The sequence below is a fragment of the Nannobrachium achirus genome (assembly GCF_963921795.1).
Source record: "Nannobrachium achirus genome assembly, chromosome: 8".
Lineage (NCBI taxonomy): Eukaryota > Metazoa > Chordata > Actinopteri > Myctophiformes > Myctophidae > Nannobrachium > Nannobrachium achirus.
Genome location: NC_137817.1, coordinates 53,834,256 through 53,853,096, shown reverse-complemented (window position 1 = coordinate 53,853,096; position 18,841 = coordinate 53,834,256). Strand labels below are relative to the sequence as shown.

The window sequence follows — 18,841 nt, the reverse complement described above, 5'->3', positions numbered from 1 at the left end:
AGTTTGAATATTGCAGCCACAGCGCCTTAACATAAACATGGGTCCCTTTCCTCTGTCTCACTCTGTCCCCACTCACTAAACCCATTGGAAATGCATTGGGTGCTTAAATTTAAACATTTTTATTTTTTTATAATTATTCTTCAAAACGAAAAATACAAGCACACGTGTCCTCAGTAAGCTGAACACATAAACATTTGAATGGTGTTGAAAGGTGTAAGCGTGTAGGAGATGAATCGCGCCAAAGTTTTGAGGAGATACTGACTAGTATAGTATAGTATATAAACAAATAAATAATGAAGATAACATACGTGTGCTCGCCTTCCAGGCGAGCCCACAATTATCTATGACTCGCATTATGTATGACTCACTGACATGCACACGATGAAACAAAGCCTGCATTAGGCTGACTTGTGATGTAAGCCAGGTGTTCTCAGCCTGTGGGTTGCAACCCCTCACATTACTTTCTGAATGTGTAAAAATAGGAAAAGTGTGTGTTGTTAATTATCTGTAAGCAACAGATAATCAAATTAATAATGTGTGTGTTAGAATACTGTTCAGTCTATGCTTGTACTGAAAAAAAAAAGAAAAATCGCACCCGTGCGAAGTGAGCGGTGCAAAAATATTTAGGGAGCATGATATATTGTGGACTTCGATTTTCAAGCCTTTTCTTTAAATAATCATAAATGCTTTTCCCTTTTAAATTGAAGTGTGTGTGTGTGTGTGTGTGTGTGTGTGTGTGTGTGTGTGTGTGTGTGTGTGTGTGTGTGTGTGTGTGTGTGTGTGTGTGTGTGTGTGTGTGTGTGTGTGTGTGTGTGTGTGTGTGGCCATGATCAATCAACACTAGCAAGTTAGCATTCACAATCACTAGGTTAACATTCACAATATACATCATCAATATAAACCAATTCTATTCAATCATATACATGATGTCATGTCTATGTCACAATAGATGGTATATAGTACTTTGACTGACAGCGTTCCCTTAGTTTTTCCAGGAAGTCCGGACTAGAACATCGCTCCAATTAACTGTAGAGGCAAACGAGGCATCTAGCTTTTTATATATCTTTGGTAGTTACTGGGAGAGGAAACCAAAGGGCAAGGTGACCATGGTGGAGCCTTGGAGCAGAGGGGAAGCGTGTGGATACTTATCTTTTCCAAAATAAGTAGAGCTACAGAGAGTCGATCTCCAGAGAGGCGAGAAGAGGCCAGAAGATGAATATTTTAGCTTTTCAAAGTCTGTTCTTTTGTATTTTAAACTTGTATTAGCTGCCTGTCATTTATAACCTGTGAAATTATCCACAGTCTGTCTAAAAGTGTGGTTATTTTATTGCTTATCAGTGGTATTCATCTAATACAATTTTGAAATGGCCTAAAGGGTGAACCAATCGGGTGCCTCTGTGACTATGACATCATGGACAAAGCAACAGAATCGAAGTGTTTCATTGGTCTAGCTAACTCATGTCATCATCATTAGTGACATCATATTTCTTTTCAAAAGCTGTTTATTTGTATTTTAAACTTGTATTAGTTGCCTATCATTCATAACCTGTGAAATTATCCACAGTCTGTCTAAAAGTGTGGTTGTTTTCTCTGCTTATGGGTGATATTCATTTAATACAATTTTGAAATTCAAATTCATTGGTCTGTTCAGTTTGGTCAATTCATAATCAAGTAAGCATTTGATTGGACACCATGTTTATTTTCTCCGACCTAAAGGGTGAACCAATCTCTGTGCCTATGACATAATTTTTTATGACGTATTTTCTGCGGCCTAAACGCGTTCTAAATCAGGGTGAACCAATCGGGTGTCTCTGTGCCTATGACATCATGGACAAATCAACAGAATCGAAGTGTTTCATTGGTCATTATCATTAGTGACATCATCATTTTGGTAAAAAAGCGGTCCATAGGAGCGGTTTGCACCGCTCAAAAAAAAAAGCCTGAAATTAATATGACTTATTTGTTCTTTTCTCAGGAAAAAAAAGGACATCATGACAGCCATTCCTTTGCATATACCACTGGAAGTGCAGGATCACAGAGGGAGATCACCTGTACCAGCGACCAGACCGTTGTAGATGCACTACAGACGTCATCGTCCTTTTCACATAAAAAGAATGCCAAAAAGGTTAAAGACAAAGAACTTGTAATCCTGAGAGATAAAAAAGCTATCAGCACACACTTTCCATGCTGGTTAATTGGAAAAGATGATCTTCTGATTATTGAATACATGAAAGCAGAGGGAAACTCTGAACCCCCAAAGAGTGTAGTTGGTTCTCCCCAACAAAAGGCAGTAGTCTTTCATCTGAAAACAGAAGGAGGTCAAAAGATAAAGTATAACATTCTGAACAATAAGAATCTTAAAGCCATAGCTGAGGAACTTAGTGTGTACGCATTTGAAGGAGAAACCGTAGAGGAAGCTTTGAGTCGAGATGGACGCTTCAAAAGTTATGTTTTCACTAAATGCTCGCTGAAAAACATAAGTAATGACAGAATCACAGAAATGTCCTTTCTTGTTAATAATCTTGATGACAAAACCTTCAAGATCATACGGGATGATAAATATGCTCCACTGAAGAGCCAGTCAAATCAACCAGTCCCCTGTACCACTAGTACTAGTACCAGTGCCAGTGCCAGTATCAGTTCTAGTACTAATACCAGTAAAAACAGTACTGCGTGTTGCGTTACTTTGACCAGTCCCAGTTCCAGTACCTGTTCCCCACAGCAGTCCGCAACAACTGAGCACACAGCAAGACAAAATACTTCTCGTACTTGGGCCAAACCATGTCGAATTCCAGATTCTAAGAAAATCCTAACTCTCCTGCGTGCACAGTATGAAGATTTAGTCAAGCACATGAAAGATAGAGAAGGAAAATCTGAACCAACAAAAGTGCTCTTCCGTGTGGAATATGGAAAGAATCTGGAAAAGATTGGTGGCCAGGAAGTGAAAATGATGAGGCAGTTAATGGTTCGGGCTCACTCTGTATGTCAGCTGAGAGCAGAGGGACGACCTATAGGAAGTGGTTTTCTCCTGTTTGATAAGTTCATACTCACATGTGCTCATGTGATTGGAGACGTTTTTCATGTTAGCAGAAAACGTCTGACTCAGGAGGTCACAGTCTCTTTCAATTATGAAGATCTAGAGAGCCAGGGGGTTTCATTGCCTGTTAAACGCGAGGTTTTTTGCTTTGAATATCTTAAGGATCATTTGGGATGTGTTCACGATTGGGCTTTGTTGGAGCTTGACAAACCCTTTACCGGATTGTTGAGTAACTTTATAACCTCTACATCTCAGTGGGGTGGAATCCGTATTATCGGACACCCCAGCGGAGGAGTGAAAAAGTTTGACACATGCTACACCATTCCAATTGGTGACCGTCTAAATGTGGCAGGGCACCGTTATCAAGAGTTTTACCACCTTATTACTGAACCATACTTTAAAGGGTCAGCTGACTTAAACCACCTGGTTAATCAAAGCCCAGATTTAGCTTATGATACATGCTTTCACTATTTGGCATCTGGCTCCCCCGTCTTTGATGAGTTTTGTAATGTTGTTGCAATGCACACAGGGGGCTATGCCTATAATACCCAGGGAGGACAAACCCAGAGTTTAATTGAGTACGCCCAACCCTTGTACCGCATTCTTCCTAGAATCATCATCCAGATAGTGGAAAGACAGAGGTTTCATGTACTGGAGGCATACCTCCGCTACACCTCCTTTCACAAGAATGACACATATGACCAAGTGAAGGAGGATGTGAAAACAATAGTGCAGAGAGAGAATCTCATTGAATTTGAGAACAGTCTTAAAAACTATGATCGAGACTCTGAGAAAATCATGGAATTTATACAATTCTTCCATCCATTCAGAGTCCAGTCAGAGTCAGAGTCAGAGTCGTCCATGGAAATGGAATTCTCATAGATGGCTACTTTTACAGTAAGCATAGGCTTTAGATTCTGTTGTAGGCCTGTTTATGAACATGGCCTTTAGAGATAACTGTAGGATTTTCTTTTATTATTTTTACCCTAATTCTCGTGTTTTATTAGTGTGGTTGCAACAGGCAACACGCTATTGTTCTCAGTCCGAGATTGTTTTGACAGCAAAGTGAACCTACTTTTTGTAAAGTTTTTGACTAATGTTTTCCGGGTTGACATCACAATATATACAGTATAATATAAATGGTAAGACTGAATTAATTTCCCAGTTGAGTTTGTTTGCTCTCTGTCTCTCTGTACCATTACTGTATCACTGCTTAATGGTTTATGTAAAACTGCAAACACACCAAACGGGACAAAAACACTGTTCAGGAGATTGGCATGGTTCATTGTTTATTCTGTATTCATGATGTGTTGTCATACTATGTTTGTATGTTCATCTTATGCTCATTTATAATACCTTTACTGTTCAAGTGGATAGTGATTGTCCCATACAGTAGCCTATATTATGTATGCTCTGTTGTGATGAAAGCCAAATAAATGAGTGAAATATGAGTATCTTGTCATCCTTCCCTTGGGATTTTCGATGTGCTGCCTTTTTCAAAATAGGTTTCTGCTTTCTCCTCTGTGATGTTCCAATTAAAACTTGAAAGCCCATACCAGTGGTTTGGTGTTTATGTTACCAGTGTCGGGCAGCACAATATTACAAAGTATAATATTGTTAGGAGGACCTCAAAGACCGGACCTCAGGAGACATGGATGAACTCTACTTTACTTATAAAAATACAAATATGATCCATTTAAGCACAGTTACTCAAGTAAATGTACTTGATCACGTCTTAATTTAGATGAGTGACATCATAGGCCAGCCACACGCCCTACCTGTTAAAAAACAAAATCAGTGTCATCTTTTAAATCCCTTCTGAAAACCCACCTAAAATCCCCTTCTTATATTCTACATTTGACATTTTTCTTTTGTTTAATCTATTATATCTGTATGTCTGTTTTACATTTTGTGCCTACTGTGCTATATTGTATTCATTCATCTTTTGTTGTAGTTTCCCCCTAAATGCTTATCATGTTGCTCTTTTACCTTGCTCTGTAAAGCACTTTGTGACTATGTCTGGAAATGTGCTACAGTATATACTGTTCATGAATTCATTATCATAAAACATGGATTCTGCTCCCAATAGTCAGACAAATAGTTAGTGTGAGGTTAGGCATATAGGGTTAATTAGTCCAAATGTGGTGACATTCTGAAGACAAGACAGACACTGTCCCTTTTGGTGAAGCCTACATTCTCACTATTTTAGTTTTTTGGGAGGATCTAAACATCAACCAAATAAGCATATTTGGAGTAAAATATTTATTCACATCCTTCCATTAAAAAATAAACACATGCATAATTTGCATACAGAAATGTTTACAAATGTCCAGACTTTCACAGGGAATCAAACACGGGGGAATCAAGTCACACATAGGAAGCTACACACACGTTTAAGAACCGGGACAGAGCCAACGATAGATCTATCTAAAGTCAAGGCAGTCGTTAGGCCAACATCTCGCAGTTGTTTTGCTGTACATTTTGTAACACAAAAGGCCAGGGAGACCGCAGTAAAGCATAACCCTTGCACCATGCGACGCCCTCTCCACAACGCTGTCGTCTTGGGGGGAACAATTGGTAACCTATTGTAAAGTGAGGATGGAAAACCTGGGTCCGCATCAGTGTGCCGACGGGCCAGTATTCCGACACTAAAACTAACCCTAACCCTAAACCTAACCTCAGTAACCGTGACGAGTAACTAACCTGCAGACGCTAGTCGGAACAGCGGCCCGTCAGCATATTGAGCGGACCCCGGAAAACCTAACATGTACTGTACCTCAAGTTGCCGCTGTCTTCCAGTGCATTTGGGCTGGACCAAGTCAGGATGGCAGAGGGGGGGTCGTAATGTGTATTTACAATTTCTAAGGAGGACGTAGTGTAAATTAATGTTGTAGTAGAATCATTAGTGGAGCAGTTAATGGAGTTTTTATGTATTTTATAAGGGTTAATGTTATATGTATTTATGTATTTGTTGTTAACTACCCCTTGACATGGTGAAGTCCAAACTAATTGCCTCCAGCTGAGTATAAAAGGTTGCCAGTAACAAACAGATTGAGTAGGTGGTAGGGTGAGAGCTAGGCAGGCACCACCATGTCATCTGTGTTAGAGTGCCGGATACACCTGTTGGTTGGTTGAATCCGCTTCAGGCGCCTGTACTAATTCCAGCCGCTAAATGGCTCATTCTCATAAACATTGTACAATGAAGTCTAAACCAGGCGGAGTCTGTCGTCCTCTCCAGGCGTGCACGGAGATGGTGATGCCCATGTGCACCGATGGCGTACAGGACATGTTCGAGCCCCAGGAGTGGAACTTCCAGGGCTTCTCGGATGAATGCCACGCCATGTTTGGAGTGCGGCCGCGGGCCGAATGGACACGGACCGTCTACGGAGGAAAGGACATCGCGTCGCACAGCAACATCATCTTCAGGTAATAGTGTTATACGAAACATTGTTATTACCAGTTAGTCTCAACTAGAAAGATGTGTGGTCTGGTTTTATGACGAGTACAATCTTCCCAAGTGCATCATTTGTGCTCTTGGTATCGGGAAAAATGCCACAATCTGGCTAGCGTCTTCATCAATTTGTGACGGTGAGCATTGTTAACTCTTGCAAGACTTCTTTTTTTAATCTATTTTTTTGGCTTTTATGCCTTAGCACAGTAGACTGACAGGAAATGGGGAGAGAGAGAGATGGGGAGTGACATGCGGCAAAGGTCGTCCGGATCGGGAATCGAACCGGCGACGCCGCAGCAACCATGCCTATGTGCCGGTGCTTATGTGGTATGCGCCTTGACCAGTAGGCCACCGGACGCCCCGCAAGAATTTTTTTTAAATATATTTTTGGGGGTCTTTTGCCTTAATTGATAGTTTTACAGTAGACTGACTGGAAATTGGGAGAGAGAGAAGGCAAGTGTCACGCAGCAAAGCTTGTCGGGACACGCAGTCAGGTTGCTTCGGCAACCTAGGTGTCCGGCCTGCTACCCTAGTCATTTAATTCTTTTGTATAAAATCTCATATGCACTCTTTGTCTGCTGTTCTTTCCTTTTTTCCAGTAATGGCGGCCTGGATCCGTGGTCGAGCGGCGGAGTGACCCGGAACATTTCGGACTCTCTGGTGGCCGTGGTGATCCCTGACGGTGCGCACCACCTGGACCTCCGCTACAACAACAACTACGACCCTCCCTCCGTGCTGGAGGCCCGGGCCCTGGAGGTGAAGGCCTTCAAGGAATGGATCAGGCAGGCTAGGAGAAAACACACCGAACCGCATCATTCCAAAAACATCAAAAACAAGGCAGCTCGTATAAAAATAGGTTAAGGTCAGTGGTTAAAGGACAACTTTGTTTTTTTTTACAAAAAGGGTTCATATTTTAGATTGTAATTAGAGAAAAGAAAAAGTAGGTGTTAAAATGTTTTCATTAGCTTCGTTCTATTGTTTTATTGTGTTTACCTTGCTAAAATGTGGGGCATGCGTACGCATGGGGGCATGCTTACAAGTGGCTTAATGTCTTTTTAGATACACTAAGCCAGCAGTAAAATATGAACCCTTGTTGTAAAAAACTAAAGTTGTCCTTTAAGTTAAATTAGGCTGAGGCCTAACGTTTCATTCAATGAAGCTTAAACCGTAAAAGAAATAAATATTCAATGAGGGGGGAAAAAGGGAAATTCTATAAATAGTATGATTGATTAGTTGACTAATCAGAGAAAGTCTGTGAAAATCTGCTCATTTTTCACACGTTTTTAAAATGAATTTAGCTGGGACATTTTAAATGAAGATATGAATTGCTTGACATGGTGCTCTTTGCTAATTGCCAAAGATTATTCTTAATAATGCTTTTTGGGGATGATTGTTTTATTTTTTTAACTGACAGGTTTGAAAGGTCACCTTTTGTACATCATTCAGTGGAGTTACGGTATGTCACCATAATATTTACATCATGTTGTACCTGTACCAAAAGGGCTTAGCTATACTCTTTCCCTAATTAGACATTCTGTCCAGAGCTTTGTGCCAAAATGGATCTTTTATCTTTTATGCTGCCCAAGGGGTCGTTTTTTTTTCATCACCTTATGGGTGGGGATTACATTCTCTGTGACAAACATCTGTGTGACATTGTTTCACCACTAGTTGTGCTCCACACCTACCTCTACTGCACCAGGTAACCTATATTCGTGCACTAGCGTGAGTTAGCCACAGCCATGGACTAAGAACAAAGCTAATTCAGACCTCTGCAATTTTTCCCCGCAACGTTCTAATGCTTGATTTATGCTCTGTCGTATGACGGTGTCGAGCGCTGAACATACAAGCGCACAATGCGTCACAGACTCACAGTTGTGTGAGCTTATACTGTAGATCGGCTATATTTTATGCATGCAACACCATTGTACAATGAAGTATAACAGTTTGGCCTCTGAACTAGGCTTTTGGAGGACAATGCATTCTTGTCTTGGCGGTTTGACAGCCAACAACTGCACACTTCCAATGACCAGACCTACTGTAACTCGTCGTCTCACTTCTTCCAGTTATAAACCAAAATGTAGCTGTTGCTGGTGTAGTGATGCGCGGAAGCAGGGATTGAACCAAGGGGCTCCCACTCACCAGACCAACACACAAACCGTTGTGCAGTCCGATTGGCAGGGCTGTTGTGGGCTGGTTAATGGCTGTAACTATGTGGGCTAATCACGCCGCGGACCACCGCATAAGACGTCCCTCATTTGTATTCTGAATGAGCAGTACAAGTGGAATATACCTGCAAGTGCATGTAAACACAGCCAGTGAGGATTAACAAGTTTCATACCTGTCATGTGCCTGTAAATGACTGAAACGGCAAACTCCAACTTAAGACCACACAAATCTTGTTTACAAAAATACCAACCCCAGCAATTATTTTGACAAACCAAGCCTCTTTACTCAGTGTGTTACTTTTGTCTTTTATCTGTGTAGCACAGTGGTTCTCAACCTGTGGTTCGGGACCCCCAGGCGAGTCCCCAGATGATTCAATTAATGCAACATTGTTGTCTTTCTTAACAGATCAACATAAGACGTTTTAATGTCTCTAAAATGACAAATTAAAAATTGTCAAATATAGAGGCAGAAATTGTGAAAATAGCTGATCTACATGCTTACAACGCCTCGCGTGAGCATGTAGATCTGCTATTTTCACAATAGAACCGTGTTTTACTAAATGTAATGCCTCAACTCTTAATTCTCCTCGGGGGGGGGGTGGTCCCAGTTAAAATATGATTTATTTTGGGGGTCACGGCCTGAAAAGGTTGAGAACCACTGGTGTAGCGTATCAAATGCTGTCTTGGGAGAGGTTGTGGGACAAACTAAAACATTGGTCCACTTAATATCCGCCATGGAATATTTTTGCACTACTTGTTTCCATCATGAATTTGACAGCTGTGAGTGTTTTACAGTATTTGTAAGTAATGTGCACTGTACTGTAGCTGTTCTCTTTCTTTCTTTCTCTTTTTTTTTTACAATGCTGTAATGGTTTAAAACAATGTCCACAACGAGACTGATTAAACAAATCATTTTAATGTAACAACAATAGCTTCAGTGTCTTTTGAACTGTTGCGCTGACATGACTCTTAAGTTGTGGTCAAAATCTCAAGCCACACGTGTACTCATATCCGTGCAAAATAGACTATAGAATATAGTCTAGTCCACTGTCCATAATGTGTTGTTATTACCCTATAAATGTTCTTTTATTAACTAATGCCACATTAAAAATTAAAAAGCCAAGACCTATTTCATACTTTAACAATTTTCCAGGAATGGCAAAATTAGACTATCTGCAAGCTTACAATGCACTGTGAGCTTGTGCATATGTGCTTTTCTTTGTAAAAAATAAATAAATTGTGGAAAATATAAAAAAATAAATAAGAGGTAAATAAATGTTTTGCCTGTGGTGACAAAGTAGGGATGCCAGGGAGTAAGTTGTTAAAATATACTTATGTTGTTTTAGGCTATGACATGTAATACAATTAATATCTAATAACTAATAGTTGTATACATTTATGCATAGTAGTAGATATTGCAACAATAATGTGTGATTGCAACAACGGCACACCGTTTGGTAACCAAGGCTGCTCTAGACTTACTCTCTCTCACTCTTTATAGGTTTTAAGCCCGACTGCGGTATTTCAGTGTCTTCCAGTATAGGAACAACAATGACTTTGTGATTTAATAAAAGTCCAATCGGAGGAGGCCAATAAAGAGGGTGGTGGGAGGCTGACCCGGCCCCCGTGGACCGACCGGTGGGATTCCCCCAGGAACGCCATTCATTCCCCCCGCTCTCTTTTAAAGCTCTAAATTGCTGCACCAAGACGGCCCACGGATCCCCGTTTGGTCCCCCCTGCTAGCAATATTATTAATACTGCACATGGGGCGCAGGAGAGGTTAAGAGTGAGGCAGAGAGTGTGTAGGGGTGGGGAGTGGGGGGGAGCTTTTCTGACCAAAGACCCTTTCTTTTGTGATTCTCCAAGAAGTCTTTTTCTTTTTTTTTGTACACGTTTTTTTTTTAAGCTGGGAGAAGTTTAACCACTTGAACTCAGGTGAATAGGGTAAAAAAAATAACTAATAGCTACAACAATGACACTTTTCCAGTTGATTACTTACATCAAGACTAAGAGTTTTTGAATTACAAGTTTTCTGAAATGATATGTTTAGATGAGGCATTATATGCACTAATAATATGCCCAATTTGCATACTTTTCAGGTACATAAATCTGAAGATTGGATAATGCCAGGTTCAAAACTATTGTTTCCCTTTCTTGACATATTAGAGACAAAACAAATTACAGAGGGGATTTTAGATATCTCTTTTTATCACTCCATAAATCATAAAATTGTGTCAACAGTCATAAAAAAACATTTTTGCCATGTTTTTAGTGATAAAATGTGATGTAAATCAGGCTATGCGTATGAAATGAACATCTATGTGTATTTTGAACGTTAATTTTGCATTCGTTTGAAAGAAGGCATGTTTAGGAAGCAAAATAGTACAAAATAATTTTTTTTTACATTTATATTTTTTACATGTTTTCACCTAACATGTCTCCCCTTAACGTCCCTATCGATCCTGGGGGCGAACATTCGGCAAACATGGCAGATCTACAAGCTGACAACACATAGTAGCGCTGCCTGTTGTCAGCTTGTAGATCTCCTATTTTCTGTGAAGATATTTAGTGTACAGCAAAAACGCAAGGTGGCCTAGTATATAGTAGTCATTTCCAACCTATTTCATATCAAGGTCCATTATTTATTCAGCATTTGAGCCACGCTCCACCATTTTAGGAGATTTAGCCTCTCTGACCCAAAACGTAGAATATTGTTATCGTTGGATAGGATTTTGTCCACAATTCCATTGATGTGGTACCATAGGAGAGATAACAGGCCAAGTTGATCAAAATATAAATTATTCTACACTCTCTTTAATTGTGTAGACATCTTGTAAATGAAGTAATGCAGATGTTTAACAATAATACTACAGTATATCGCCCAACTCTAAAGCCGATTGTAACCTTTCCCACTAACGACAAAAGGCAGATGTTAGTTGGGTTCTTAGTCCAGCGGGAAAGGGGCTTCAGTGACAAGGGACCGAATGGCTTCTGTTCGTCTGCCTTGTTTCTGCCAGTTAGCTTTAGTCCAGTTCTGTGGAGATGTCTCAAAGAATCAGACATTCTTGACGTGACGCGACGCTACGGAACAGAGGGCGGAGCCAGCGCGTTCCTCGAGTTCATTTCGTGTCCACCTACATTTTCGTCAGAGGATTGGACTGAATGGTATACATACAAACACAGCTGAACACGGGGGAGGGAGGTCCCTGTCACTAAACCCCCCCCCCCCCCCTCCCCCTCGAAAACTTTTCTCAGGGCTTTGAGGGGTCATTAATTTCGCCGGTCCTTTCTTAAGTCTGTGACACTGCCATCAATCAGGGCTGTTATTAGTATTCGGCTGACCCCGGGGCCCGAGTGTGTCCCCTTGCCTCGCACAGGGCGGGGACCACACAGTAGTAGGAAGAGATTAAGCCTGTGGGTGTCACACCACTGTGGGTGTCACGCCACTGTGGGTGTCACCCAGCAGCACCCAGGGAGCTTGGGTGCTGAAGAATTAGTAACATTCTGGGGAATTTCCATCTCAACAGATCTATGGATAGGATAGGATAGTGGTTATCAAACATTTTCAGGTCAAGGACCCCCAAATTGATCTGTAGTTGGCCGTGAGCCCCCATCTGAAAACTGTTAGTGTTGAGATTCTTTTCTGAGCGGTGCCTCAATGCTCCAATGCTTGACTGAGTGTGTATGTCTATGTCTCTATGTCTGTCTCTATCTATCTGTCTGTTTAGAGTACGGCCTCAACAGCTGCAGTACCGCTGAGTGACCTACGCCTGTACCTTCAAGTGGCGCTGTTGAGCAGCCTCAGGGGCCATTCACACTGAGCACTATAACTATAACAAGTGGCCTACCAAAGGCAATTTAAAAATTTAAAAAGAAAACAGCAGATCTACAAGCTCACACCGTGTCGCGATGCATTTTGACCGTGTAGATGGCCCATTTGCAAATGGCCAATATAGAGTTAAAGTGGTTAAACAGATTGTTAAGTTATCCCTGGAACACTCCCAAGGACCCACTTTGAGAACCACTGGGGATAGCATAGGATAGAATCTCTACTAATCCATAAGGAGGGATTAATTCAGGGTGTCAGAGTAAAAAGAAATGTAAGAATGTGGAGAACAAGACATTAAATACAGCAATAAACCATACTGTATAACAATAGATACAGCAATAAACTCTAAATGAAACTAGCATGTGTAATTCAGCCTCTGTGATGAATGCTGGGAGGGGAAAAAAACATTAACTTGTTGATTTTGTCAACCAAATGACGAAAAATGTTCAGCGGCTAGTTTTTTCACTGACAAAAGCTCAATAAAAAGTAAACTATGATGAGTAAAACTATGACTAAATATACTGACAATTTGTCAACAAATAAAGGCTAGGCTACTAACATGTCAGGGAGGGACTAGTGGAGAAGAGATCCAGTAGAACTAAAAGACAAGTCATTTTATGCTTAGTTGTGTGCGGGTGTCACTCTCTGAAAATAGCCGATCTACTGTACACACGTTGTGAGCTTGTAGATCTGCTATTTTGGCACACAGCTTAGTATAAATCAGGCTTGTAAATGCCATCACGGCCTGCCAAAATACATTTTAGTTGACTAAATCAACTGTAGATTTAGCCGACGAAATTCTTATTTAGTCAACTAAAACTAAAACATTTCAGCTGACTAAAATATGCATGGAATTGGAATTTTATTCAAAAGACAAAGACTATATGACTAAAAACTAAATCAACACTTGCTGTGAATTTGACCATTTCTAAGTCTTACATGTTCTAAACCAAGTCACACTGCTTCCTCCATCGCACCCTTATTTTACCTTTTTTCCTTTTTTTCTCTCTCTCCCCCCATGCCCCCTCCCCGGCTTTCCCTCTCGCCCTCTCACCCTTTTGGTGACAATGGAGGCTTGTTTCCGGAATCCGTGCGTCAGCCTCCGAGATGTGAATAACCCACCCGCACAAAAGCCCAAATGGGAAAGAGGGGATAAGGCTGCCATGTCTCTGATGATGTCACTTTGCCAAAAAAAGAGAGAAAAAAAAAAACGGGGCTGCTGAGGCTACTGAGACTGGGAGAAAGTGTGCAATGGGGGTTAAAATGCAGTGGAGGAAAAAAGTATTCAGTAAAAGTATCAATACTGCAATGCAGAAGTACTCTGTTACAAGTCAAAGTTTGGAATTCATTACTTGAGCAAAAGTACAAAAGTATTGGTATCAAAATGACTTAAATTACCAAAATTACAAAGTACTCATTGTGCAGAATGTCTCATTTCACAAGTTCAAAATGTATAAAAATATTTTGAAAATAGACGATTTACGGCTATTTTCAAACGGCCGAAATGTATATAATGTAGGTTTGAGGTTGTTAATGTATGTTTTTGTAATATGGGTCAAAATCTACAAAGTAACTAAAGTTTTCAAATAATTGTAGTGGGGTAAAAAGTACCATATTTGCCTCTGAGATGTAGTGGAGTAGGAGTAAAAGTATTGGAAATTGGAAAACACTCAAGTAAAGTACAAATAATTCACATCTGTACTTAAGTACATCACTGGAGGGGATTAAGCTTGCTATGTCTCTGATGTCACTTTGCCAAAAAATAAAATAAAAAGTAAATTAAATGGGTCTCCTAGGCCTATATGGCTACTGAGACTGGGAGAAATTGTGCAATGGGGGTTAAAATAGTTCCAGACTCATAATAATATCCAGGGAGTCCATGACTTATCGTTCCATATGGCTATCGCAGGCTTCCATTTCTCTTGATTTTAATAGCGCCAGTTGAAAGACTTGAATTTCACAATTCTGCCAAATTCTCCCCATTTTATTTCCCACGCACTTTCTTTTATTTCCTTCCAAGATGACAGAGCGGGGGCATTTACGAGGGCAACATAAAATAAAGATCCCACAAAACGCCCCGTTCTTTCTTTCTTGGCAACAACCAACTGTACGTTGTGTATTTGCATCTTTTAGCTTCTCTCGGGGTTCCTTTCGGGGGCCGCGGCGGCCTGTCTTCAGTGTTGTGCTGCAGATAATTAGATCAGCACTATCAGTTTCACTGTCCCTATTGTACTGGGACATTTACATAAGAATGGCACTTTTTTTTTACGGCCCCCTTGCTCGGTCTCACCGCTCCAGCGTTCTTGTTTTCTTTTCTTCCCTTTTTTTTGCCCTCCGACATTTAAATGATTCACTGCCTCACCTCAACGTGTTCTTTTAAAGGGAGGAGAGGAATCCCTCTTCTTCTTCTTTCTGGGCCAAAACAACAACAAGAAAATGAGAGAGAGAAAGAAGTCTTTACAACTAGCACACCTACAACTAAAAAGAAACGAGAGAAATAAACACTCCAAAACATTCTACAATACCCTGCCCCATGTTTTAATCTTTATTACCGTACGGAACAAATCTGCCAACTCAAATTTTACAAAACACTTTTATTGCCTCGCCCGAAATTCCACTTAAACCGGAGTAATACCCCGGCACCGTGCAAAAACACCACACTTGGGGATGTATATCGCCGATTTGTATTCACTGTTTGCCAAGAAGCTTCCTGCTGCAAACGGCGTTATTGTTTACAGCAACAGAGAAGTTTCATACCAGGGATTTTCTGCGGGTCAACATTTCTTCTGGCACACCGAGCGTGAACTGCACTTTATTCCCCTTTAATTTAACAGCTCCGGCAGCTTTTCTAGTTAAATCGACTGTTCATTATTGAGAGCCGTTTTACGAAGGGGCTGTGAGGTGCAGTTTAATGAATCTCCGGCACAAAGCTCCCTTTCACTGGCGGGGGGAAGAATGGAGGCTATTTAGACCCTGTAGGGCTTTATGTCAAAGGCAGCCCATAATAGTTGTCAGGCCAGAGCAGAAATTCCCACTGGCCTGGGAATGCACCAGAAATCAACTTTTGGCCATGCGCAGATTAAGACACACACAAGCAAAAGCAGTTGGGAAGATTCTCCCCCGAACAGTGACATCTGTTTGGGCACAATGATTTTTCCCACAGAAAATAAATAAATAAAATAGATAATTTTACTGATATTTTAGACATTCTTGGAGTATGTTTTTTCATTTTCTTTTTTTGTGTAATAGTGTAATAGAAGATTGGAATGGGTGCTAGTGCTGATCACTGTCCCCGGCAGAAAACACCTGAACACCAGAACGTTATGTTCAGAAAGGTGAACACTTAAAAATAACACGTTTTTAGCGATTCTTTTCAGACTTTAAATTTCCATTTTAAAGTGAATTTAAAAGTTCCAATTCTCAGTACCGTATGTGAGGACTTTCCAAATGTTATCAGCCATACATAATACATTTTCATCCATCTGAAATGTTCCCGGGAACAATTTAACCCAGGAGCAAAGACCTGCTCCCTATAACATTGTAATGCAACCTTTTTTTTTCTCAGCCATTGTTACTGTAATATCCTCCAGTTTCATCAAAGTGTTTGTGGTTGAGAGCACTTGTAAACAGTTCAACTTAAGGGGAGAGCCCTAGAAGCGGGCATTGTCTTCGACACAGCAGGGAATTTCAGACAAATCCCTCTTATAGTTGCAGGTGGTCGGAACATAAGCAAAGAGTTAATTCCTGCGGTGCCGCTGCTGCTGCCCCTCCTCTTTGATGTTCTGACATCATTGGTCCAGCCCCCTGAAAGATCTCCCAGCTTTCCTCAGTATCCATCAGTTCCACCCTCGGATGTTTCCCAGGCACTCGCTGTGTGAGTGAGCAGCAGCATCAGGACCAAGTGTTTTACGTGACGGGGCTGAAAGAAAGGGGACATGCTTTGATGAAAGCCCCCTGCTTTTTGAGATTACAGCAGACGCCACAGGTGAAGCCACCGGAGTAATGGCTGTTCAGACCGCAATCATGAACCCCCAGTTCATGAACTTCTGCTTCCCCGGCTCCGTGGTGGAGTATGACATGGAGAAGAGTCTGGACGGGAGTGTCCTGGGCGAGGTGGAGAGCGAGGGCGACTACCGAGAGACCACGAGGGACCTGCTGAGTTTCATCGACTCGGCCTCCAGCAACATCAAACTGGCACTGGACAAGCCGGTGAAATCCAAGAGGAAGGTCAACCACCGCAAGTATCTGCAGAAGCAGATCAAGAGGTGCACCGGCATCATAGCGCCGGGCAACGTCCCCGAGACCCCGGCAAAGAGACAGGGCTCTCCTCTGGCTCAGCCCGGCCCCTTCCAGGGCAAAACTCTCCCTAAGCGCGACGGGGTTCAGGCCAACTTGCAAAGCAAGAGCCTGGCGGCCCTCTTCAGCCCCGCGAAGGAAGTCAGGGGCGAGAAGGCCAAGAAGCCGCCCCTGAGGAACCGCAACCTGCCGCCGTCGTTCTTCACAGAGCCTGCCAACTGTTCCAAAGTCAGCTCCACGTCCGGGATGACTCTGAAGGACTTGGAACGAGGCAACCCGGAGGCCATGGAGTTCTTTGAGCTATTGGGGCCGGATTACAGCAACATGGTCGGCGACCAAGACCTATTTCAGAGCATGCCCGTCCGGGTGCAGCCGGAGTTATTAGGCCCGGAGCTCTCCTCTTACGACGGCCATCATCTAGTCGGTGGCTTCCTCTACACGGAGCCCTGGACTAATTGCACGAGCCCCACTAAGAAACTAGCGCCGAGCCAGCCTCCGCTCTACTGTCAGTCAGACTCTGGTGCTGTGGGGCCCGTGGAGGACAACCCACTGTGCACTTTGGCCTTCACTAACTTCTTCACAGACCCCTCTCTTCCCCAGGTCACGTATGACCCCAGCGGGGGTTACAACAGAGCACATTTTTCATCTCTATGAGACACTGCCGCGTCTATGTTTAGGGCTTTTTCCGGACATGAAAAGGAAGGAACACGACAAAACGTAGAGAATAAATAAAAGAAAATGTAAGGTGAAAAAAATAACCATAGTCGAAGGACAATGTGACGTTTGCTTTGATCTGTTCTTCCGGGGGAGATGCTGCAACTGGATCCGATCGTCGTTTCCTGACAGCCATCTGTTGTCATGAATGTGACGACAACAACTTGATAGATTGTTCAATATGGCTACATATCGTCGTTGTCGGGTGGAAACCTCGTATCTCCAAGTTAAAAATGTGTACGTTCTTCCGTTAAGTAAAGCCCTGCTTCATCATACAAGGCTGTTGCACAAAAGTAGTGAAAACAGCAGATCTACAAGCACACAACGCCTCGCGGTGCGAGGCGTTGTGTGCTTGTAGATCGTCTGTTTTCACTAGTTTAAATCATTTTTAAAATGATATTATGCAAAACGAACGGTTTTGGACATACAAGGTTTTCACCCGACAACGACGACATGAATGCTATGTTATTTTATTTCAAATGTAGTTTTGCTACCAAATTGTCCACTGAGGAGACAGGACTGTCCACTATGTATCCCTTTGATAAATGACTCTTATATTGCACATAAACGTTTGAAAGAAAAACACTGCAGGAATTAAGCACCGGTTTTCTAGTCACCTTAACAGCAGTTTAAATGTTTTACTTTGACAGAGATCCCAATATGGCACCTTCCTTCAGACTCCTGAGTGCACGCTGATCTCAGAGAGTCACATTATGCATCTATAGCAATTTGTGTGAGGATGAAATAAAGCTGGTCTTTATTACGATCACAACATCGATGTGTTTCTTGCTGTCCATGTGTGCTAATGATGCTGCAGCATCATGCATGGTTGAAAATGTACTTTTGTTATTTGTACTTTCTAACTTAAGTATGTTTAAATACTCAAGCACAAATTTGACAGAGCAACTTCCACTTGTAGCCGAGTAACATGTGACCAGGAGTATCTATACTTTGACTCGAAGTACTGGGATTGAGTATTTTGCACGTTGTATACCTCAGGGGTCGGCAACCTTTTTGAAATGAAGTGCCATGTTTTTATTTTCTAGATGGTCAGTGTGCCATGTCAACATTCATATTAATGACACCCCATCAACATTCTGACATATTTTGATTGGCAGGACATTGTTGTAACGATCATTAGACTCAGAGCAATAACCCACCTATCTCTCCGACTCCCTACCCATGTCAAAGTTAAGAATTTTAATGAATGTAGAATTATGTGCAGGATGTGATTTGCTGCAAATTGGGTGACTTAATGTAATTGACCACGTTTAGAACAATATTTGATTTTAAAATCTAAATCCTCTCTCTCACACTTCTGCCAGTGATCACCCTCCCCTGTGCCAATG

At 41.7% G+C, this 18,841-nt stretch overlaps 2 protein-coding genes across 4 annotated transcripts in view; both read left to right on the top strand.

Moving 5' to 3' along the window:
* Nucleotides 1–7,821, top strand: part of prcp (prolylcarboxypeptidase (angiotensinase C)) — a 30,638-nt gene extending 22,817 nt beyond the window's left edge. For 2 of the 3 annotated variants that reach the window (XM_080731477.1, XM_080731475.1), the window contains 2 exons: nucleotides 6,276–6,463; nucleotides 7,088–7,821. In XM_080731477.1, coding sequence (XP_080587603.1) covers nucleotides 6,276–6,463; nucleotides 7,088–7,349 — 450 coding nt within the window. In that variant the 3' untranslated portion in view covers nucleotides 7,350–7,821. The remainder of the gene's footprint in view (nucleotides 1–6,275; nucleotides 6,464–7,087) is intronic. The other variant, XM_080731476.1, reaches the window with a different exon arrangement.
* An 8,663-nt stretch (nucleotides 7,822–16,484) lies between these two features.
* fam181b (family with sequence similarity 181 member B) lies at nucleotides 16,485–17,432 on the top strand (the record flags this gene model as incomplete). The annotated part of the gene is made up of 1 exon (XM_080731407.1): nucleotides 16,485–17,432. One exon carries the CDS (start codon nucleotides 16,485–16,487, stop codon nucleotides 17,430–17,432), a length of 948 nt encoding a protein of 315 aa, XP_080587533.1.
* Nucleotides 17,433–18,841: the final 1,409 nt, after the last annotated feature.